Genomic DNA, 25,949 nt, shown 5'->3' on the forward strand with positions numbered 1-25,949 from the left:
ACTTTCCTCTCTTTCCACCCACCCATCTACCTGCCTATCTGGCTCTCTCTCTCTCCCACCTTCATCTATCCAATACCCTATCACATCAGCCCCTCCCTGGTCCCTTTCCCCTATTTTCCTCATTTATACTCTTGATATTCCTCCTTCCTACTTTAGATAAAGATTGAATTTACTTTATATAAACATCACGGTAATCGGCCCTTCCAGCCCACGCCATTCAAATACCCCAACTACACGGTAATCGGCCCTTCCAGCCCTCGCCATTCAAATACCCCAACTAACTTATATCCCCATACATTTTGGAGGTGAGAGGAAACCAGAGCACCTGGAAGAAACCCAGGTTGACGTGGGGAGAACATACAAGCTCCTTAAAGGCAGCTCCGGATTTGAACCCGCACTGGAATAGTGTTGTTCTAATCGTTGTGCTAACTGTGCCGCCCAGGATCTCGACCTAAAATTTGAATTGACCATTTTTCTCCATGGATGCTACCTGACCTGCTTAAGAAACCAGTTTCTGATATCTTTGTTTCTCTTCAGCAAATAAGCTGTGTTGAGATGCAAATTGCCATCTGACATCACAGCATGTGGGACAGTCAATCCACAAGCCGAATCCACATTGCTGTTTGCAGAACAGCTTAAAGGACAATGTCTTTTTTTAAGTGAAGCCATTGATTTGCTTTTTTAATGTCACTCCATGATTAGCTTGCCATGGTGTGAGTTGGTCATTAGGTAATGAAGAATTTCATAGTTTGTATGCACTGCAGTCAACAGGTTGAGAGGAATGGGATTATGAAGTTGGAAATTGCAAGCTAACACGGCCCTGACAACATGTCCCTTGAGTTGAATTTTTTCACCTGCTCTCAGAAATTCAGAAGCTGCAGATCCACACTTGCATCCCTGAAGCAGATATTTAGATCTGCTAATGTTCCATTTATCAACTAAAAATTTCAAGCTCAGATAAATATTTCTTTTTTTTGTCAAAAAATCACCCTGTACGATGTCTGTTGTGAGATGCCATAATTTCCTCCTACTCCTTGTTCTCACATTGTGCAAAATGCTTCGCAAGGGCTCTGATCCAGGCCAAGAGTTGCCATGAATATGTAACTGGGTTGACCTCATGCCTGTGCGCAATAACGCCCACTCTTTGGATTAACAGAGAGCTTATATCAACTTCAAAAAAATTAGGCTTGTTTTCGCCTACTGTACATATTAAGTAAAGGTTTTATCCAAATTGTATCTGATTAGATCCTTCAATACAGAAAAAAAACACTATCTTTCAGTGTGGTCTGCTATGCATAAATAATTAAATCATAAGTGAAATTTTAAATAAAAATGTTAACGCACTTCTCTCTGTCCTAGTATATCAGGTACAACACGAACACTTCAATGTCAGAAAATCATACAAAATGGTCGATAACCTTTCATCCATTTAAGGAGAAACACATTTAAAACACCATTATACAGTACATTCCCAAATGTTGCCTGCGGATAGCAAATGAAAGGTCAGATGAAAATATTGGTGGTCTTAATATTTCAATTTATATACCACTATTTTTTTTTAGTGAACATGTAGATTGTGTCAAGCTAGAATTTTCTCACAAACAACTGGCTAAATTGATTTTTGATGGTAATGGTTGTGGTAGAAACATGAGGCTTTAAAAGCTTTTTTGATCTTCTTTGAGCAAATCCTTAAGATTTTTTTTCTTCTTAAAATCATCAAACACTTTACAGCACAGAAACAAGCCCCTTCGCCCCTTCTAGTCTGAGCTGAACCTTTTTTCTGCTAGTTTCTTTATAGCCCTCCATACCTCTCCCATCCATGTACCTGTCCAAATTCTTCTTTAAATGTTAAAATTGAACCCGCATTCACCACTTCACCTGGCAGCTCGTTCCACACTCCCACCACTCTCTGTGTGAAGAAATTCCCCCTCAACATTTCCCCTTTCATCCTTAATCCTTGTCCTCTGGTTTGTATCTCACCTACCCTCAGTGGAAAAAGCCTATCTACATTTACTGTTTATCCACCTCATAATTTTAAATACCTCTATCAAATCTTCCCTCATTTTTATACACTCCAGGCAATAAAGTCCTAATCTGTTTTACCTTTCCCTCTAACAGTTCCTGAAGTCCTGGCAACATCCTAGTAAATTTTCTCTGCACTCTTTATATCTTATTGATATCTTTCTTGATTTCTTCTTCTTGGTCAGATCATTGGGATCGAGGATGACTTGTTCCTCTGCAGTTGGATGGCTGTGAAGTCATTGTGCGACCCAACGATGGGAATGGAAATGATTGTCAGTGGGGAAGTTGGGAGTTTGGGAATGGGTGTACTTCTGCCATTTACACTGGGCTTCTGGATGCTCTTGGTACATGGACTTGAGTTCCCAGTGCCTTTTCTCATTTTGAGTGGTCACGGGTTGGGGATTTGAACAAGTTGGGGGCATACTGCATTTTTTATTGAGAATCCTTCCATATTCTGTTTTTCCACGGTAACCATATAACCATTTACGGAGCGGAAACAGGCCATGTTGGCCTTTCGAGTCCGCACCGGTTCACTGATTTTGTGCGCCCTCTTCAGGCATTGGTCCTGGTAGATGTTCATTCAGTAACGATGGGCGAATTCAATGCAGGTGGAATCTTATTGAAATTGAAAGCAAGATTGTTGTCCTGGCACCACACAACCAGATTCTTGATCTCCATCCTGCTTTCTGACTCATGGTCATTAACTTGGATCTCGACTAAAACTTACCTTTATAAACATTAAGCAGTCTCAACGGATTGCAGCTACTTGAGGATGGAAGTCCCAAAATAAATAGAGTCTGTTTGTTTGGGATTTTCAAGCCTGGTGTTAGTCTTGCCAATTAGGTGCCCTGCCCAGTGGATCAATGAGTGTAATTAGGGCCTCATTGCTGAGGTATTGTCTTAAAAAGGTTGCTGATATTGGTTCATTCATCTACTAGTAGATTTGGAGGATATTTGAGAAGAAAGCATCAGTGTGACTTCGGTCAAAGTTAATTTTTTATAACTTGAGACAGAGCCCCTCAACACTTGCCTACCAATTACACCAATTAATCTACTAACCCCATCTAAAACTGTAGAGGAAGAGATTGCCCAGTCATTTTATGCTGAGTTTAAAATCTTGAGCTTATTACTTTGTTTCCTTCAGATCTCAAAAGACTAGTCTGATGCATCAAATGCCACTGTGGACTTCATCATCAATGTCAATCTTCATTAACAGGTGGCTCCCAAGTGTTCAGACATAGTCCACATTTTCTGAGGTCTCAATGTTCAAGGTTCCTTTTATTGTTGCACAGACTCCTGTTCAAGCTATTGACAGCCCAAGCTCCAGATCTAAATCTCCTCTGCGATCAGGAAGCCTTTAGTGCCTGATGCACTGAAGGAGCCTTTCTTGCCCTCAGTGCCTAGTTCCGATACCTGGTTTCCATGAGCCAGTCTCCAGCAGCCTGTCTAGGTCCTTTGACTGTAAGTTGCCATGCACCCATAGCCTGTAGTGTCCACTTGGTTGAATTCAAGATGGATGCCTCCACACGATATTTTGCACTTTAACTAATAAATTATAGCTGCTTTAAAAGAACCCAAGTTTCTTTATTACAATAAAAGAAACACCACAATGGTATTAATGGAAAGATGACTTCCCATTCTAATATTTTAATGGTATGTCATTTCGATTGTACTATATATGAATGTTATCACAAGATATAGGAACAGAAGTAGGCTATACGGCCCATCAAGTCTTTTCTGCAACTCCACCCTCAGCCACTGAGACCCTCTCTGGTCTATTGCTGTGCTCACCTTCCATTGTGAACATTTACCACAAGGGTGGTGTAGCTGGGTCAGGTTACTCGAACATTTTTGTTTTGTGAATTCTCTCATATGCTTCAGTGAATGAATCTTCAATGTCCCTTAATATCAAACTGTGCATATATAAGCATTTCTGCATCCTTCAACTTGATTGAGGTTGAAATTATCTTAATTCTGAAGTGGAGGCAACATAGTTTGAACAGTTTTCCATTTCTTTTTATCATTTAGCCCCAGTCTGGCAGGAAGTCTTTGTTGGTAAGTTGCAGTATTATGGTGAGAAAGACTGAAAGTGTCACTGGAATACTTCTTTGTCTGGTTCCCATCAGACCATCAGAGGCCAAGAACTCCATGAACATCATCTGCTCTCTCAATTTGACTTCACCATCCATAAAAATCTCCAGTAAGCACTATTGTCCCAATATGCAGTCATTACATTCAGTAAGACCAATGTTCAAAAGTATAACCATCAACAGACACTAAGATGTCGACTAAGATTAATAACAAATTTCTACTACATCATTTGCAAAGGTGTATCATGGTTGAGCTATTCATATTCAATGAGTTTATTTGCTGAGGCAATGCACTCATTAATTAATCTTGGAACAGCATACTTTTCATTTTCTAGCACTGGCGTACACCTTGGGGCCCCTTTTGGAGAGAGTACAGAGAAGATTTACCAGGATGATTCCTGGAATGCAAGGGCTGTTGGACTTTGTTCACTGGAGTATAGAAGAATGAGAGGGGATCTCATAGAAATATTTTGAATGCTTAAAGGATTTGACAGGATAGATGTGAATAAGATGTTTTCCTTGGTGGGTGAATCCAGGACAAGAGAGCACAGTCTTAGAATTAGAAGGTACCCATTTAAAGCAGAGATGAGGAGAAATTTCTTGAGCCAGAGGGTCATGGATTTGTGGAATTCATTGCAGGCTTGATCATTGGGGGAGTTTAAGGAGGAGATTGATAAGTATCTAATTGGTAAAGATATCACGGGATATGGGGAAAAGACTGGAATTTGGAACTAGCTGTGAGAACAGTTTAGCTCAGGGTGGAGTTGCAGAAAAGACTTGTTCCTATATCTTGTGATAACATTCATATATAGTACAATCAAAATGACATACCATTAAAATATTAGAATGGGAAGTCATTTTTCCATTAATACCATTGTGATGTTTCTTTTATTGTAATAAAGAAACGGGTTCTTTTAAAGCAGCTATAATTTATTAGCTAAGGTGCAAAAAATCGTGTGGAGGCGTCCATCTTGAATTCAACCAAGCTGCCACAAACTATTTTGACTCCTTCTAGTGGTCAGAAGTGTCACTACCACTTTATCATTACATCCCCTTTCCTTGAGCTGTTTAATCTAATAACATGGCATACTAATACAGTATTCATTTTAATTTAAAGTTCAACACAAATGTATACCCAACCATCAGCAGCACAAACTTTTTAAGTGTGCAGTTCCTTTTTTTAGTGATTCAGTCTGTCAGGTGCTTTGATAACACATGTGGATAACACAGGTGCTTTTGTTGGCTCTGATGGACATCCACCGTCTAGCACTGGTGGTGTTACCTCTGTTGCTATGCAGGCTGGATCTTCTGCATTTGTTGGTTCCTATTGTGTCTTTTGTATTTTCAGCAGGCTCTTTTGGTTCCTCCTCAGTATTTGACCATCCTCTGTTTTGACCGTGTAAAATCTGGGATTTACTTCCTCCAGAACAATGGTCTTTTTGTCCCAAGTGTTGGAAACTCTGGCTCTCACTGTGTCATGTTATGCCAGTGGCCCTAAACTTCTTGCTGACTTGTCATTGTTTGCTTTTTGTCTCCATTGTAGATGGTTTTGTTTCCATTTGACATCTTCAGCATCTCTGTTCTTGTTTGGGTCTAGAGAGTAGGGAAGTGCGGTGTGTAGACTATGTCCCATCAGAAGCTCAGTGGGTGACATCATGTTCAAGTGGTGAAGCTCTGTAACTCAGTAGAGCAAGATATGGACCTGAGCCACAGTCTAGTGCTTTCTTGAGCAACTGTTTAACTATGTGAACTCCTTTCTCTACTTTACCATTTGAGTGTGGATGCAGAGGTCTTGAAGAGACATGTTGAAAATCATACTCTTCTACAAAGTTCTGGAACTCTCGACAGCTGTAGGATGGTGTATTGTCACTGCAGACAATTTGAGGAATTTCATGTCTTGCAAAGATCTATTTCATTTGATTACACAAGCAGCAAACATATTAAAGCAGCACAATCTCTGTATAGTTCAATAGATAAACAATAACCAGCAAGTAATTATTTCCATCCACGTGGAACAGATCAGTCCAAACTTTCTGCTGTAGTTCTGCGAGTAAATCCATTATTATCATTGGTTCCTTTGTATACTTTGCATGATGTTTCAAACAGGTCTCACAGCTTGAAACCATCCTTCCAATGTCAGCATTTATCCCTAGCCAATAAACAACAGTTCTGGCCTCATCTTGCATTTTTCCCATTCCAAGGTGCCCCTCGTGCACCCTTTTCAGCATCTCTTGTTGCAGTGCTTGAGGAATGATAACTCTGCTTTGTCTGAGCCGAAGCCCATTGACAACACTCAGCTCTGATGTTGTAGTGTGGCTGACATTTACCACTAGGCCATTTTTCATTCAGATTCTTGATGACTTTCTGTAGAATTGTGTCCTTTTGAGTTCCAGGTTTGATCTGCTTTGATTTCATGTCAGATACGGGAAGAGATTCACTGATCAGATTCACATGGAGATTCACATCAGTCTTTGTGGAACTCTCATTATGCACTCTGCGTCATTGCCCTGGATAATGCATCAGCTAACACAATAGGTTTCCCTGGTGTGTACACCAATTTAAAGTCAAAACATTGCAGCTTCATTATCAGTCTTTGGATTCTCAATGGCATTTCACTGAGCTTTTTTTTATTATCGCTTTAATGACTTCTGCTCTGTCTCTGCCATGAATGTTGGTCAGCCATACACATAACTGTGGAATTTCTCAAGTCCATAGACCAGACCTAGATACTCTTTCTCTATCTGTGCATATCAATATTCAGATGTTGTCAACTTCATTGACCTCTAATCTTCTCCCACAGCTTGAAGTAGTATGGCACCAATTCCATCATTTAAGCATCCGTAGATATTTTCATTCTTCTGATTACATCAAAGAATGTCAAAAATACTGGTTCAGTAGTTAGAATGGTCTTCAGTCACTCCCATTTTTCCTCATGGTTGGGTGTCCACTTAAATTCACATTTGTCTTGTAACAACTTCATTAGGTACATTGTTTTAGAAGACTGGTTTGGTATGAGTTTACCAATAAAATTGATCATTCCTCGCCCTCTCAACAAGCCTGTCAGTGGGTCTGGGCATCTCTAAAATTGCTTTCACCTTGCTCTTGTCTGGCTCCACACCTGCCTTTGATGGGTCTAGGACATTTTGGTGTGACGTTTTGGCCTCCACAGTTTGCCATCCACAATTTAGCACTGGACATTTTGCTGTCCACAGTTTTGTGCTGGATATTTTGGCGCTAACAGTTAGGTAGATTTCACCATGAGGTGAGGGGAGTGTGGAGATGTCACCGTGGGGAGAGGAGAGTGTAGAGATATCACTGTGGGGAGAAGGGAGTGTGGAGATATTACTGCGGAGAGAGTGAGTGTGGAGATATTACTGCAGGGAGAGGGGAGTGAGGAGATATCACTGCGGGGAGAGGGGAGTGCGGAGATGTCACTGCGGGGAGAGGGGAGTTTGGAAATGTTATTCAATTATATTTAATTTAAAATTATAATATATTAATAATTTTATATACGTTAAATTTAAATGCCATGTCTATTGCCAAATGCAAGGACGAAAATATCCGGCACCAAACTGTGGACATCAAAATGTCCAAAGGGCTACAAAAATCTTGTTTTATTTTCCACCAAAATGTCCATTCTCAAAATGGGAGTGCAAAAATATCTGATTCTAACTTCTGACAGTTTATCTCCCAGAAAGGTGATTTCCTTCACTCCAAACTGACATTTTTATCTGTTTAATCCATATTTCTGGATGCATTGCAGCACTTTGATGAGCTGCTTGTTGTGTTGTTTTCGTGTGAATCCCCATAGGATCATGTCATCCATGTACACACGTACCCCATTTATGCCTTGTATGATGTGCTCCCTTGCCTTTTGGAACACATCCAGAGCTGAGGAAATTCCAAAAGGCATCTTCAGTCAGGACTATCGGCCAAAGGGTGTTTATTAAATGTACAGTATTTTGTTCTATTTTCATTCAGTTTTATTTGCCAGAAGCCCTAGGATGCATCCAATTTACTGCAAAAACTTTGGATCGCCAATCTCGCTTGTAATTTCATTCCTGGTTGGAATCTGATAATATTCTCTCTTTATATTGGCATTCAAGTCTTTTTGGTCCATGCACACACGTAGGTCACTTCTTCTTGGCACACTCTATTGAATTCATCCATTCTGTGGGCTCTCCCACTTTCTTTATGATCCCTAGTACCGTCATTTGGTTGAGTTCCTGCTTGAGCTTTTATTTTTGTGACACTGGAACTTGCCTCGGGGCATGCACTACTGGCTGTGTGCCCTCCTTTAACTGTATCTTAAAGGTTGAATGGTAGAACTCCAAATGCCTTCAAGATGTCTGGAAATTAATCTAGTATGTCCTCTGCGCCGTTCCGTGCAGTGTCGCTGTCTCTTGTCTAGGCTTAAGTTTTCACATGCTTTGTCATCGAGCAGTGACTCAGGTCCATCTGGAACTACTGAGCACCTGAGGTGGTGCTCTTTAACTTTGAGTTTACATGTACCTTTCGTGTCGATGCTCTGTCCATTGTAGGCTTTGAGCAGTACAGGATTTGCATGGATGTATGGCTTTATCTTCATTGCCCTGATGTCGCACTCACAGATTAACTTGACCTTTGAATTTGTGTTGAGCTTGAAATGCAATGACACAGTCCATTTATCCTGCTCATCTCTGTTCACTGGCTGTTCAGTGTCTGTTGGTTTATAATCTTTCTGCACAACCATGCCAACGAAAAGTATATCACTGCGAGCAGTTTCTTCTATAGTGTGTACAATGTGCACGCTTTCATTTCTGTTTTGTTTCCCTTTGTAAAGTATTGCTTTGCATAGTTATTCTGCCCTTTGCACTTATTACAGACTTTTTCATAAGCTGGCCATTGTTTTGGTACATATTTAGTGCCACATAATTTACAACTGAATACCTCTCCATCTTTTTGTTGTTTCCTAGATCTCATTTTTTGTTGATGTGTGTGGACACACACTGTATCTATGGTTATGCCTTTGTTTTCACTGGCTTTTGCACTATCACTGAACTAGTTTGCATGTTGCAGAACTAATTCATTGGTGTGGCATATCTGCACAGCTCCAACTAAGTTAAGCCCTGTCTCTTGAAGCATCCCCTCTCTCACTTTCTTATCAATAATCCCAAACACAGTTTGATCGTGGATCATTCAATCCTGCAGCAGTCTGAAATTGCATGTTTTTTCTTTTAATTTTGAGTCAATTTTTTAAAAAAGTATCAAAGTTCTCTCCCTGCAGCTGCATGCCTGTGCGAAACGCATACCTCTCGAAAGTTTCATTTTTCTTTGGTTAACAGTGATCATCAAACATCTCAAAAAACTTTGTTGAACTTGCCCTGGTCTTCTTTCAAATGTATTGTAAGCCTCTCATGCTTGAGGTCCTGTCAAGGCAAGTAGCAGTGCAATCTTCCATGGATCAGGTTTGCTATCGAGTCCAGGGGCTTGCAAGTACAGCATAAATCTTTGTTTGAACAACCTCTACTTGTGGTCATTATTTCCCATCCAATTTACAGCTTCAGGATTCTTCACATTTTCCATTTCTCTGCTTATAATGATTAATACGCACTCCTGGTACAATGCACACTCCTGATACCATGTAATGTTTCTTTTATTGTAATAAAGAAACTTTTTTTTAAAAGAACTACACTTTATTAGCTAAAATACACAAGACCTTATGGAGGCATCCATCTTGAATCCAACTGAGCTGCCACAAACTAGTCACCATCTCCCCCTAGTGGTCAGGAGTGTCACTAACACTATATAATAACAACCATGATATATTTTTTCCTTTAAAATTATTAGCACAATGCTGATTTATTAATCATTTAGAGATGCAAGGAATCACTGGATTGATATGGCACAGAATGAGGCCAGTTGGTCCACAGTGGAGTGATTCCATCAGTTCTGTTTGCCTGTATTTTCCCCAAGGCCCAATTAATTCTAATTTCTAGTACTTCTACAGACAATGAATTTCAGATCATGACAGCCGAATAATAAGATTTTCATCATATCTACCTTGTGCTGTTTACAAATCAAAAATTTCAATCTTCTTCTCTGGTCCTAGAATCATTTGCTAATGAGAACAGCATCTCTCCATTTACACTCACTGAATCAGCTATGATTTTGTACATATCCATTCAATCTTCTCTGTTTCCAAAGAGAAACGCTGCTTGCTCTATCCAACCTCACAACAGAAATTCCTCATTGTAGAATAATTCTAGTTCATCTTTTTTGAGTCCTTTCTCAGACCTTTACATTTTTCTAATCAGAATTGGACAAAATTATACAGTTATGGCCTAATTTAGTTTGCCAAGAACATCCATATGCATCTTATGTTGGGATTACTGATGTCGATAGTAAGAGAAAATAACAATTTTTATATAAATGAATGTACTAAGATAACAGGTCATACAGGACAGAAGCAGGCTCTTCAGTCCATGTCTACTCTAACCATATGTTACCCATTTACTCAAATCCCATGTTAGTCACCCCATGTTCCTGTCACTTTCCTTCAGATGCACCCTCTCTTTCACACACACCTTTACATTGGAGTAATTTACCCTGGCAATTTACCTACCAAACTACATTTAATTGGGATATGGAAGGAATTCAGAGCACCCGGAGAAAACCAAAGCCATCTCAAGGGAAACATGCAAACTCCACACAGGACAGATTGAACCTCACAATGCCAACAACTAAGTCATTATTCTGTTAAATCAAGAAAGAGCAGAGAGCAACTTGGATGTTTTGAGCCTTTCCTTACAACCACTCTCGTCTTCTGACAATCTAAAAGTATTTGTTAATCACTTACAACTCTCAAAGCTTTTGCACACACACATTTTTTAAAGAAAGAATCCTTTCCTTATTGCCTGGGTTCCTCCATTTACTTCACTGATACAATATCAGTGTAATGAACAGGGCTACTCTGAACAATTTCAATAACATTAGATGGCTCGAGGTCTATTTTTACAAGAAATACAGCATTATCAGGGGCACTTCTTTTGAGAGAGGAAGAGAAATAACAAATTATCTTGCCTATCTTTTCATCCTCTTGTACCATCCTCCTTTCTTCATGAAGTGCTCGCAACCATCTTTGTTTCTCTTCTGGCTTCTTTACACAGAATAAGTGCACTTCCTCTGTCTCCTTGTTCTTTAGTTTGAAGGCATTCTTGGCATTAACATTAAATTCATCATCTCTTCCATCCCCGACATCACTTATTTCATACTTGTCCATATCAATTCTGCATTTGTAGTAAAGGATGTCCCGTCGTATCAAATCCTTGAGGGAAGAAATTTTAAAACAACAGGTTTTAGAACAAAATATACTGCTAGCAATCGTTTTTTTTTGGGGGGGGTAAAGTGATTATTTAAAATAGTTCAGGAATTATTTCTTTCAATATTCAATGTTACAGGATGTTGTGTTGTTCAAATTGTTTTTCTTTCTTTATAATTTGAACTGATGGAGCAATGGTATTTACAGGAGTACAGTAACAAAGAAAATACGTTATCTGGAATTCAGGCAACTGGCAGCCATTAGCAACTGACAAAAAAAAAAGGAAAATAAAGAGGTAAAAAATACAAAAGTTTAAAATTGGTGCCTTCAAGCAGTCAGTTTGCCAATCATGCAACACGCGATCTCAAGCAACTGATAAATTCACTTATCCGGCATCTACCATTCCCCCTAGATTCTGGATACTGGAGAAGGGGGGGGGGTTACTGTACTTTTCTTAATTTGTCATCCAGAGACTTGTATTAATAAACTAGCAAAAATATGCAAAAATCATTGAGAATTTGAATTCATTTAAAAAACCTTACTATTAACTACAGAACTGTTCTTCAATTTTTCATGAAGAGAAAAAGATTAAAAATTAACATTTTTAATTTTAGCACACGACATCAGGGCTGCTTCACGAAATTGACTTTAACTACCACTGAAAATTCTACCATGTCATTTACTTGCACTGATTCACCAACATGAACAAGGCTCACCACTACTTTACCACTGATAACTCAAACTGAGACTTTCTAACATGAACTATGAGGGATAAAGGGCAAAAGAGAAAATAAAGGGCGATGACAAGTTTATGCTCATAACGCTTAATTTTGATAACAGTAATTATCAAACCAAACATTATTGCAAAGCTACTTATAATGTAATTCATGTTGGAAGTTGGAACCATTGATTTGATACTAAAAAAAAATCAAGGTTCCTTCCAATGTAATTGCAATATCATTTATCTACTTTAGCATAGAATAATATCAATTTCATATTCCACAGACTTAATTCTGAATGATATATTAATTAACAGTCTAGTCCTCTGCAACCACACAAATAGTTAAATTTGAAAGGCTTTCTTCGCCAGCTATATGTAACAAAATTATTCTTCACAAGTGGGATTATTATTTGAGAACAGTCAGTGCAGTAGGAACTACTGTCCATGTGCAGTAAAAACCCTTGGTTAATGACGGAGAAGTGAAATTTTCCGGTTGTGTGATTGGAGAACTAATGGCGAGTTGCGCCAATTTTAAACTTCCATATTTTTTACCCATTTATTTTCTCTGATATATTTTTTTTGCCAGTTGCTTGAGGCTGCTGGTTGCTTCAATTCCAGATAATAGAGGTCTTATTGTATGTGTTTTCTGCTTGCAATGCATTCCCTTCATAGTATAATAACAAGGACACAAGTCTTACAGAGCAGACAGAAAAGATGAGTTAAGCGATAAACTTTAAGTGCACAAGAAATTTGAGAAAAGTTACAGAATTATCAACCCAAAAACCAAGGGAAAATCTTGGAATCCAAGTCGTTTCATTCACTGACCAATTGTAAACAACAGGTATCCCTGACGAATCATCAAACGTGGAAGGGAGATAAAATACTTTCATTACTGGCTGTGCTCCAACCCATATCTTTTTCTCATTGGCCCTGCCAATTTTTAAGTTCAGAGATCCAAAGGTCGAAAACTTGGGTTCCTTGACTCAGATGGACAAAGGACAAAAGTAAATAATGGATCTACTAACTATTCAACATGGTTAAAAAATCTTGTTGTGCTTTAATTTGAATATTATAAACAACTTTGCAATCCTTTCATTTTATAGCCTGCATAAGTCAATATGATCTAGCTTTAAAGACACACACCTGGCATTACTCCGAGCTCTACCTTTTGTTCTGCTCCTTTTCTCTTGGTGTATAATTACAAATGACCCAGTGGTGGTCTGTGGTCATCGCCTAAAAGCAGTAGTGACCCTTGCTTTCAGTTATAACTTATGTAATATATGTTCCTTTGTGAACCTTGAACAAACCTGAGGGCGGCACGGTTAGCATAGCGGTTAGCTCAATGCTATTACAGCACCAGTGACCCAGGTTAAAATCTGACCTTGTACGTTCTCCCCGTGACCTGTGTGGATTGCTCTGGGTTTGCCAGTTTTCTCCCACCCTTCAAAAACATAAGGGGTTGGTAGGTTAAGTGGGTGTGACTGGGTGGCATGGGCTTTGTGGGCCAGGAATGACCTTCTTCTCTGCTGTGTCGTTAAAATGTAAATTTAAATGTAAAAAGTTAAAATTTAGTTTGAAGTTTCACTCAGCTCCTTCAAAGGAGGCTTAGACAAAGGGAAGGTCAATTCAACCTCAGAAGGCCATTGTGCTGCAGCATAGAGCAATAAGCTTATGACAACTCCATATATCCTCCCTTCTCTATAGCACAAAAAGCATGGCTTCACAAAAACATTTTCAATCTCAGTTTTAATATTAATAATGACATACCATCAAATGCACTTTGTGGAAGAGTATTACAAACATTTATCACACATCGCCTCTTTTGCACAATTTCCCCTGACCCTGAGGGTATTCACACTTAATTAGATTGCAATCTGGTGGACATATTTCAATACCAGCCCCAGGTGGCTGCTTTTAATTTGTGAACCTGGGTATTGAATATTGGCAGTATTTAGTGTGCTACGTTTTGCTGTCATTGCCCACTTCACACTCCTCTTCCTGCAGAAGAGTGAGGCTCATTTTTGATAACGAATTCAGTACCACTGCTTTTAATAGATAATCATCACATAGAATTTATATCTTCTCTATGCACAGCCACATCTTAGGAATCTCTGAAGTAAAAACAGCCCACTCCTGTAAGTGAAATGTATTTTAAATTTAAATTATTTTAAATTTAGACATACAGCATGGTAACAATCCATTTCAGCCCATTAATCCGTGCCGCCCAATTTACACCCAATTAACATACATCCCCAGTATGTTTCGAACGATGGGAGGAAACAGGAGCCCCTACGGAAAACCCACGCAGACATGGGGAGAATGTACAAATTCCTTACAGACAGTGTGGGATTCGAACCCCGGTCCCGATAGCTGACGCTGTATCAGCGTTGCACTATCTGCTACGCCAACCGTGCGGAAATGTAATTTAAACACTTTTTATTTATACACTTTCTAGTCATAATTTATGAATTTAATATTATAGTGGAGTCATTGCAGGAGCACAGTTCATGTTGGTAATACAAATCTAATCCTAAATTAGAGTTAGCTGACAGTGCAGCTGGGAGTTGAATTAAAATTGCTTTGATTATTTTTTATATAAGATCTCTATGCTCATTAAACCAGAGGTCCTTTGCTGTTTCCACCCACTGTATCATGATCCCACCACCTACGCGTCCACTCCTCTTCCCATCTCCACTTTCCACAGGGGCCATTCCCTCAGGGACTTCCTCAACCACATTCCTTCCCATTAGTCGCCCCCTTGGTACATACCCCTGTGACCATGAGAAATATTACACATGCCTACACCTCCTCCTTCACCACCATTCAGGGCCCCAAGTCAATCTATGGGGGTCATTTCCTGCATCAAGTGCTCCCATTGTGGTCTCCTCTATATCGAAGAGTTTGGACACAGACTGAGCAATCATTTTGTTGAGCATCTTCACTGTCCACTGCAATAACGGGGACTTCCTAATGGACAAACATTTGAATTCCACACCCCATTCCCACAGCAACATGTTCATGAACTCCCAAACTGAGGCTACCCAAAAATGAGAGGAACAATACCTAGTGTTCCCTCTGAGCACTCTCCAACAAGATGGCATTAACATCAACTTCTCTAGTTTTCATGTCTCTTTCTCGCTCTCTTTCCCTGTCCCTTCCCTGTCTCCTTTCCATCAGCTTGCCAAACCCTTCCATCTCCATTCAGGCAGCTACCCACTCCCCCTTTCACTTTTTGGCTTTTTGCTCTTCTGTCCTCGAACCCACACCCATGACCTTTTGCCTGTTTGCCAGTATTCCTCTCCTGCCCCTTCTTTTCTCCTCTACTCCCCCCACCTTTTCATTCAGATGCCTGCCTGCTTTTTGTTCATACCTTGACAAGGGGTTCAGGCACAAAACATTGATTTCCCTTTGCTTCTTATGGGTGCTTTGTAACATGCTGAGTTTTTGCAGCACTTTCATGTATGCACTACAATCACAGCATTTGCAGACTTTCATGTTAAAATTTATTTCCTCAAGATAAGAATTTTTAAGGTGATTATTGAAATGTTAAAGTAATCAACTAAATGCAGATATACAAGTTTCAAAACACATTGTTATGATACTCTCACAAAAGACTTGTTTGAGAGATTTGGATAATCAGGGAAAGATAAAAGGTTTACGAAGATTGGTTGATGATTACTTATGGTTGAATGGGTGTAGCTTGGACTAGAGAAGAATTATTGCACTTGGATATAGAGGATGGAGAATAAAAAATATTGAACATACCATGAAGCAAAATATAAGGAGGAAAAATATCTTCATCATGTAAACAGTGGGATGGGCAGACAGATGGCAGATGCAAGTTAATGTGCTTAAGTGTGAGATGGTACATTTTCAGAAGGTAAAAACAAAGACAGAACCATATGTTTATTGGAAAAACACTGAAGAATGTGAATAAATAAAGAATGAGGTATTTGCATACAATTCACTGAATGGATAGGTACAATTAGTTTTTTTTTAAATCCAGCAGAATTTGGGTCTTATGAATAGGAGAAAGACCACAAAACAAAATTAGCAGGATGCCGGAATTCAATGTAACAGAATATGCACCACTGATCAAGATGAGGAGAGAGAAATGAAGATGATATTTCAGGCCAATGAGCTCACTGAAAGTGTGTAGCTGTCGTCGAAGCCTGCAGGTTTTCTTGCAGAATGTTACATTGTTCTGCTGGAGAAACCAGAGACTCCTGAAAAATGAAGTTTGAGTGAGCTTCATAAAAGCCAATTTCATTCCCTGACAGCACATGGTGAAGTGCCAATTCAGTTTCCTTTATTGACCTGCTATAACTGCTCTTGCCCATCCTCCTTTATCCGTGGGCTTTCAAAAGTCACTTTCAAACTTCCTGTTTGTCCTTGCTGAAGGCAGAGAATAAATTCAGTGCAGAAATTGCAGGATGTTCCACGCCTTGCAAATTGGATTATCAGCAAACATTACTTATAAATTTTTGTCTTCCTCTAAATTTGGCCCAAAATTGCTGATCCCTTCATTTATAGGCCACAGGGCCCAATAAATCTGCATCCATTTCAAAGAACTATAAAAACAATTAGCACAAGAAAATAATCCTCTACTTCCAACTTAACTACTTCCAAAGATTGAGCTTCCACCAGCTAATGAGTCGGAGAATTCCAGAGATTCACCATTCTCTGGCATGATATTTGCCTCATGGGACTTGAATTTCCAAATGAATATGAGAAGTAAAAGCTCCACTTTCCACCACTAACCTCATACAGCCACAATTCACTTGCTATCTAAAAATCTATTAAACTCTGGCTTAAATATGCTCAGTGATTACACCTGCAAATCCTTCTAGAATTCCAAAGATTCACAGCATTTTGAGAGAACATGTTTCTGCATCATACACTAGAGGACATGTGTTTAGGGGAGGAAGTTTTCAAGAGATGTGCAAGGCAAGCATTTTATGCAGAGGGTGGTTGGTGCCTGGAAAAGGCTACAAGGTGTATTGGTGGAAGCAATATGATAGGTGAATTTAAGAAGCTTCTAAATAGATACATGAATACAAAAGGGATGGAAGGTTATCTATCAAGCACAAGCAGCAGAATTTTAGTTTGATTTGCACATCATGTTTGTCACAGTTACATGGACTGAAGGGGCTGCTCCTGTTCTGTAATCTTCTGTGTTTTCATCCTAAATGACCAACCCTTTGCTTCCTATGGGTTAGCATGACTCCTGATTCTCGACACCCCAGCCAGTGGAATCATTAGTACTGTGTTCTCCTTGTCAAGCCCCATTGATGTGTTTCATTCAATGCACCTATCCTTTTTCAAGAAGCAAAAGCAATAGGTTTCTCTGCTTAACCTCTCATCGGACAACAAACATCTCAACTACAGGATTTGACCTGGAAAACCATTGTTGCATTCCCGTTATCATATTTGTAAACATTAATTAGACAGTTACTATTGATTTGAATGGAAAAGAAGATTAAGGCACAAGTTGCAATGATCAAATAACCCAATAATATTCATTTTGGAAAATTTAAAAAACCATCCAGCTGCTGGAAATCTGAATTAAAACCAAAAACTGCCTGAGAATCAGCTGGAGTATTTCCTTTGACTGTATAAAGATTAAGAGGGAGGGGGGAAAAGTGCAGGACCCTCCAATAGATATCTCCAGCAAATATTAGTTCGGAGATTGCCACAGACTGTCTTCCCTTTTTTTTGCTATTGGAGAGTCACAGCTGAAATTTTACGTGAATCAAAGTTCAGTAGAGTTTCAGAGAGGTAGTACCTTTTTACATGTAAATTTTAAATTTAAATTCAGACATACAGCACAGTAACAGGCCATTTCAGCCCACGAGTCCATGCTGCCCAATAAACCTACACTCCCGGTACGTTTTGAATGGTGGGAGGAATCCAGACCCCCTGGGGAAAACCCACACAGACATGGGGGGGGGGGAATGGATAAACTCCTCATAGGCGTTGCGTTAACCGCTACGCCAACTGTACTTCCTGTGGTTTGCTCAAATCTTGGTTCCATAACATTGACAGCACTGAGCTTACACCATACCATATTAACTGATATTATATGAACATGGCATATAATCTGCTAAAACAATAAGAGCTGCAGATGTTATATTTCTTCCCGAATTCAAATTGCAAATTGCACTTTGATTTCTGAACCTTTCCCCGTATTTATTTGTGACCTCTCTGTCTTTCATTCCACTCCAAATGCAATATGTGTGAGGGCTAGAACTTAGTGCAGCATGCAAGATGAGTTTTAAAGAGATGTAGCAACCAAATGAGAGTTGACCATCTTCAATGTAGGTTCGTGGACCTTGTCTTACCAAGTAGCAGTTCTAGTAGCTATTAGCTCTACTTTAGATATGAATTGGAATGTTGGGGCTTAAGGGATTAGCAGGACTTCATTCTAGAATAAAGTACATGGAGAACTGAATTCTCTTGATCGAGAAGTGATCATGGCAATTATGAATATGGCCAAAACATCTGGAAGCTTTTCACAAGCCTCAACCTTTTTCCGTGTGCATGGAATTGGTGATAGGTTAATTACACAGGCAAAGGAGTACTGCAGGTTAGTTTCCTGTGTGGACTGGCCTCAGACAGACTGACAATTAAAATACCTTTAAAAATTACACATACCGTGCAGTATGACTTTTGAAACATTTTTGTGTCAGCTGCTGCTATTAATTAAGAGTGGATTACCTTCAATAGCAGTTGCCTGAATGGTAGTTCTGCCCATGTTTGCTGACTGAGCAACAATCGCAAAAAGCTGCCATATCTGGCTTGCACCCAATCCATCTCTACTTCTTAAAGGCCCAACTCCAGATAAAGAACATGCCTTAAGAATTGTGTTAATAATAGGCAAGTTGATGGGGTGCAGTGAAGTTCACCCAACATTTGCCGAAAAGTTAAATCAGCTCCAGTGTCCTTTCAGTGTCGATGTCCTTCAGCCGCCACTAGGCGGAAAGATAATTTGATTGATTTGGACAATCTTATCCAAACACAATTCCTAGAACAAACTGAAAAGAATCATCAAAGCCTCCAGCCAAATTAATTATAATAAGACAATTATTCTTGATAGGAATACTGCCATCAGTCAAGTATTTGTTGAGAAACATCATAAAATTAGTATAAAGGAACTTCAATATGGCCCAGAATAATTATTCTGTATGATTGTTCTTCCACTGTCAAATCCTCACAACCTTGCCAATCTCCTATTGTAAGGAATGTTAGATTTTCAGCTCTTGGTCATGTGTGTTTGAATGAGAATTGGATCGATTCCAAAATGAAAATTGTTTTCTTTGTACCTAATATCAACATGGCTTCAGGTCCAGATTAAGACAAGCAACACATTTAGGTCATTTGAACATTTCCACATATTCGATCCATATTTCCACATCTGAGCAATGATAAAACCCTGCTGATCTTCTTTGTAGATGGTTCAGGATTGCTGCCATTTCTGTTACCTTCCCACTCCCTTTACACTGTGACAACAAGCAGCTGGTGAAAGAAAAAGTAGGCTGAATTTCCTTCCTCAATGTTCTCTGGATAATATCTGGCAGTGCAATTCAGGAATTTTCCATTTTCTCCCCCATCAACCCTTTCCTGTCATCCATCCTTCTTCAAAATATAAGGACTTAAATAAAACTCTGCTTTTTATTTCCATTAATTTCTATTTTAATAGATAGCTATAGTTTGACTTTTTTGTGATATTTACACTTTTTATTTTTCCCCATTCCAACAGTCATTAAGTTCACAGTCAGACCCGAGTAATTAGAATAGCACACATACACAACTGGAGATGGACAAATATATACGTTCTGATTCGTTAGCCATGTGTAGTGCCACATGATTTTGAGAGATGCTGAAGAAACACTAAAATGTAGCTCATTGCAATAAAGGTTCAATCAAGACCTCAACCCTTTTGTATTCCTTTGCCATCTCAAAATGTGATTTTTAACCTGCTTGAACCTAAATAAATGGTTCAGTTGGGATAGTACAGCATTGCCTTTGGCTTAATTTGACTAAAATGCTCAGAACATATTGGAAAATTGTTCTGGGCATCTTATATATATATCTTCTCCTTTAATCTAGAGTTGTGGCTCCCTTTATAACCTCAGCAATAATGCGGTACAAATGAGTTACAATTCTGGTGAAGTAACTTAATTTAGACCAATTTAGTCAAAATTGAAATCGCACTGGAGGCTATCAAAACTCTTCCTTGTAGTTCCAAGATCTGATTAGGAGTAACTGATGAGGCTCAAGCTTGAGAAAAGAAATGTGCCTCCAATCACTGCAAATAACAGAGCTATTGAGTTCACCTGTTGACAGCAGGTTAACATTGATAAACAATAAATGAGAAAAAAAAAAATACTGGGTTTCTAAAATTACCTTTAGCATGAACGCAGCACTGATAACACCAAAAGCATTAAACTTCCTCACATATTTCATGGTGTTATTTTTGAAATTACTAGACCCTGTGGTCCCCTGTTCATGCTTCCTCATATGGTTCTCTACTATATGACAGAGCATTAGCAGGTGAGGGGAAGGAATTCGTATCCTGCCCTCTTTTGATATTTTCCCCAAGGATCTATTCTTCATCTGCTTTGACTCAAGATTTCCATGGAAGTTCAATAAAGCAATCTGTCCTTCCCTGTTTGTAATGATCTTTGTGAACATGGTGGCAGATTATTTTTTCTTATGCACAGCATCTAAGATAAGATCTGTTCTTTCCTCATCCAATATCCATATGTGCACTTCTCATCAATAAGCCAGGCTGGCTGTGACTGATGGTATCCTTCTTTCAGTGCCTGTACCATCCAATAAACACATACTTGGTTAACAGGATCCCCACAGAAAATAAATGTAAAGCAAAGGGAGAAATTGTGAACCGAGGTTGGAACAATTCATTGGATTTTAATGAGAACATTATGTGAAGAACACAAAGAGAGGGGAAGAAAGAAGGGCAGACAGACAAAAAAAGGATTTATAAGAGGCTAATGTGCAGGCTCACCAGAATTCTGGAGATTAAAGGAATTAAATAATGAGGCCAGCTAGCAACAACTACTAGTAAGTTTATATATTTTTAAATCCAAAAGATTAGGATTAATCTAAATGCGATTGGTTGTTAAAGGAGTGAAACACAAAAGTCTGCAGACACTGTGATTGAAGAAATCTGGAGGAACTCAGCCGGTCTCAAAGCATCCATAGCAGGCAAAGATATATTACTGATGTTTCAGGCCTGAGCCCTTCTTCGAGGTTACTAAAAGATTTGATAGTGTAGATGGAGAGAAAGTATTACCTCTGAGACTAACTGCTCTGGACTTCAAAGCAGCAGTTGATCAAGTACAGCTAAACTGGAGTCCATGGAAATCAGGTGGAAAACTCTCCCTTTTAGAAGGGAAGATGGAGGTCAATCATCTCAACAACAGCACACCTCTGCAGGTGTTTCTCAGTAGCTTTAACCACGCACAACTTCCTTCAATTGTAAGGTCAGAGGTTGGGATGTTGCAGATGATTACACAACATGCAATGATTCCTTGTGAAACCGTGACTGTGTAGCCAAGTTCAGTTCTAATTCAATCTACAACTTCATCATTGTTAGCCAGCCGAGTAATTGGAAATGATGAGTTGGAATACAGGATGGAAATGGAAAACCTCGTTGAAGGATACTAGAAGAAGAATCTTGTTCTCAACATCACCAAGACCAAGGAAATTATTCTTGATTTTAGAAAGAAGAGACCATACAAGTGTCTACATTGAAGGAAAGGAGGTGAAGAGAGGCAGAGCCTTCAAGCTCCTGAAAATCCATATCTATTCTTGAGCTTGGACATGATGTGCTGCATAAATGATCGCCACAAGCTTGGTCACAATCTCTTCTCACTGCTACCTTTGGGCAGCAGCTACAAAAGCCTGAAAACCAGCATCTCTAGGTTCAAGGACAGATTCTTTCCAACCCCCATCAGACTCTTGAACTTCCCAATGGTCCATTAATCAGAGGCCTGCTCTAACAGTTCAAAAGACTCTCTGCACTATTGCAGGGGACTTTTTTCACTAGGATTACTGTGAATATTTATGATCAATCTTATGTATTTATTGCCTCTTTCAATTGAATTCAGTTAGTTTACTATATCAGTGTTTATTTACAAGTAGTTGTTTGACTAAGGCAAGCAAGAATTTCACAGTCCAGTAAAACCACTAGTATTCAGCACCTATGGGGATTAGTAGACGCCAGTTAAGTGAAGATTCCGGATGCTTTACATTGTGTATTGAGTCTATCGGGGCACCAATTTTAAACTTCGTATATTTTTACTTATTTATTTTCTGTGATTTTTGTTTGCCGGTTGCCTGAGCCTGCTGACCATTCACAATGTCATAGTTCATATCCAAATGCAGAAAGACCTGGACAATATCCAGGTCTGGGCTGATAGGTAGCAAGTGTCATTCATGCCACACAAGTGCCAAGAAATTACGATGTACAAGAAAAAAAATACAGCCTTTAGTCCCTAAGATTCAATGGAATACCCATCATGCCCACCACACAGGAGATAACAGTCCACTTTATAGGCACCTCATCCAGAACATTCACTCTCTCCACCACTGATGCATATGGGAAACTGTTGTTACCATCTGCAGGATACACTACCTTTGACTACAATTCAAACCCACAAACTCTGCCAACTAGAAGGTCAAGGGCAGCCAAAGCACGGGGACACCACCACTGTAAGACTCGTACAACATACCAACTTGGAAATATATTGCTGTTTCTTCATGATCATTGGGTCAAAATCCTTTAAAACCCTCCTTCACAACATTCGGGTGTGCCCATAACTCAGAGTGCAGCAGGTCAAGAAGGCAGCTCACCACCTGTCTCAAGGGCAATTAGCAAATAGCTCAGCCTGTGAAGCCCACATCCCTTGAATGAATTTAAAAAATTGGGAGAGTCCAGAGTAAGGAGACATAACATTCGAATTTAAGCTAGTCGATTCAAGAGTGTAAATACAAAGCTCCTTCTTGCAAAACAAGAATTGGAATTCTGGAGGTCTGCCACTGGCTCTCCCTGTCTTTCCAAAGCATTCCTTAGGGACAAAAGGAAGTGTCAAAATTGAGAATGATATATTGTATTAGATTCAAAATCAAGTCAACAATCATTCATGACAAAATCAATTGGCAGAACTGGCTCAGGGCTAAATCACCTTTCTCTATGTCTAGGTTCATTGTCCTCCATGATTAAATAGACTGGATTTACTTCTCTGCTAAGTGTCAGAAAGTAAAAACCACCATTTGTCTAAGATTTGAAAGGGCATATATCAGCATGCAACAAACTTAAATCAACAGCCCATACCTTCACATAAAAGAGAAGAAAATTGGGGATTTTGTTTTAAAAAAAAAACACATTTTCAGTTAAAATTATGCCATCTTTGCATTCAATGTAGAACACCTACATTATCTATGTTGTTACATTTACAGTAGATTAATACTTTACGTTTGTTACAAAATTAATAGATTGCTTGCCGTGGTTAATTTACTAATCATAAGGAATTAGTGCTTAACAAGGACATGCAATCCCTCAATAATTAACATTTTTTTAAACCTGCAGCAATTATGATCCATGGACATCTAGCACTGTGTAAGTCCAATAATACCACAGCAAAACATTGGAAGGCTTCCAAAAAATGACCAGAAGCAGCTGCAAAAAAAAGCTATGAAAACTGTGTCGATCAGATTTCAATCTATTTTAAATTAACTTGTCAGCTCAGCTCAGTTAAGGAAGTATTTTCCATTGGATCGACAACAGAATTTGTGCAAATATGGAGCGACAGTTCAGAAATTGAGGCATTATCAAAGATGAAGTTTTGTGGATGAAACATTAAGAAGGGCTTCTACATGCCTGCACTGATTCTTAAAGTAGGTGTTCATTATTTGAGAATAATTATAAGAGAATAAATTTTTATTGATGTCTTATCTTATGTTTATTCCTTAACCACAACTCCTTAACACAACAAGCATGAAAAATGATAAACACAGAAGAAATCAGTCACTCAAGCCTGTAACCCTATTTTATCACATCATGGTTCATCCTGTTCTTCAAGTGAATTGAATTAAATTTTTAATTGTCACAAGTATCAAGATACTGTGAGCAAGTCAGTCCATGCTCAAGTAGTCTACACATTTCTCTAATTTCCATCATCATGGCTCAAATCTGTTGATCACAACAAATAACAACAGAACATCTATGTTCATTTGCAGGAGAAAACTCCTGTGTGTAGAATTTTCTCCTCTCCTTTAACTTATTTGTCAACATAAGTTGGTTCAAATCGGCCTGTATCTACAGGGACAGTTTTGTAGCATCATGCTTCTGGGGCAAGAAAATAAAGAATACAGATCTTCTCATGTGACAAGTCTAAAAGACAGTTAGGGGCATAACACTAACTCACCTTGTTTTCTTCACGTCTACCCACCCAATTTAATTAAAACCTTGTGGAGGATAAAGATTTGTTAAATTGCTTCTTCATTCCTAAAACAAAAGCAAAAAGTCTTTCTCATGTTAAAAACTACACTGTTCATTTTGATTTGTTATATTTTTATGGATATTTTTGATGGAGGCAAAAGCACAAAGACAATTTCTGCACTTCTATATTTATCCCATTATGGCTACCCAGCCATCTTCTTGAGAAATGGATTTAAAAGTGGATTATTTAGATTGTTGTAGTCTGCACTGTGCATCTGCTACTCAACACAGAGGTGCCAATATTTAGTATGGATAATTAGTTAAGATCAGAATTTGGTATCAGAAATTATCACAAAGCTCAGAAAGGTTTATACAATGAGCAGCTGAGAAACAGTTCAAGGAAGTTCTTGCTTACACCCTTAATCTGTGCTGAATAGGCTTTGGCTATAATGCTTGAAATGAAAATGCAATATTATCCAAGTATAGTGGAGGGAACAAGGGAAAATAGCACCTCATGTGCACTGTTCAGCACCACCACCTTGATGTGCAGATTGTAGTTCATAAGAGAATTGCTTGTGAAGGCTACCAAGTTCGAATCGCACCGAGAATTATGATTGATTCTGGGATACAACTGGATAGCTAGAGGCTATCGAACCACAGTCCACCAAGGAATGGGCAAGAGAATAATGGAGCACAGGAAACAAGCAGAGGAAGGTGCATATTCTGAAATAACTTATGTGGCTTTCTTTGAGAAGTCATTTTAAAATTCTGAAACAAATGCCATAAAAATAAAAATAACAAACATTTCATATGAATGTAACACTGGTGAATAATTTATCCCCCAAAATTGGTAGAGTTCTGTATTTTGTCAGCAATGATGTTTGCCAATAACACCCACCACCTTTCTGTGGATTTCTTACTTCAGGCAAATAAGCACAATTAAATTTTTATGTTGCAAGAAAAATACATTTCTCATTCACTTGCTTAATGTTTAAAAAGCTTAAAATCAGCCTGGGGTACGTCTGCATACCTGGGAAAGTATCATTGAGTGCTATGGCCAAATTCACATAAAAAGTTGCCAGCTGCAAAGTTCTGTGTTGTCTCCCTGAATGGCATATCTTCACCTCCTGTGATCATTTCCATCCAACCCCCCTCCCCCAATTCACAAGCACAGTTAGGCCTCTCTCCAACTGTGACATGCTCCAATGCCTGGGGAAAATTTATGTGAAGAACCACTATTTTATAGTGGGGGAAAAAAGCGAATGTAAAAGCAGATATTCTCCGCCTTTACATTGATTCATCTACCTTTATAAAAACGCTGATGGCAAATGCTGGATGCGGTCTCCGATC

At 38.9% G+C, this 25,949-nt stretch overlaps 1 protein-coding gene across 5 annotated transcripts in view; it reads right to left on the bottom strand.

The window, feature by feature from the left end:
• LOC138740383 (rho guanine nucleotide exchange factor 9) overlaps window positions 1-25,949 on the bottom strand; it is a 311,246-nt gene that overhangs the window by 22,128 nt on the left and 263,169 nt on the right. For all 5 annotated transcript variants that reach the window (XM_069892952.1, XM_069892951.1, XM_069892950.1 and 2 more), the window contains one exon: window positions 11,175-11,418. In XM_069892952.1, coding sequence (XP_069749053.1) covers window positions 11,175-11,418 — 244 coding nt within the window. The remainder of the gene's footprint in view (window positions 1-11,174; window positions 11,419-25,949) is intronic.

Source organism: Narcine bancroftii, chromosome 8 (assembly GCF_036971445.1).
Source record: "Narcine bancroftii isolate sNarBan1 chromosome 8, sNarBan1.hap1, whole genome shotgun sequence".
NCBI classification, from domain to species: domain Eukaryota; kingdom Metazoa; phylum Chordata; class Chondrichthyes; order Torpediniformes; family Narcinidae; genus Narcine; species Narcine bancroftii.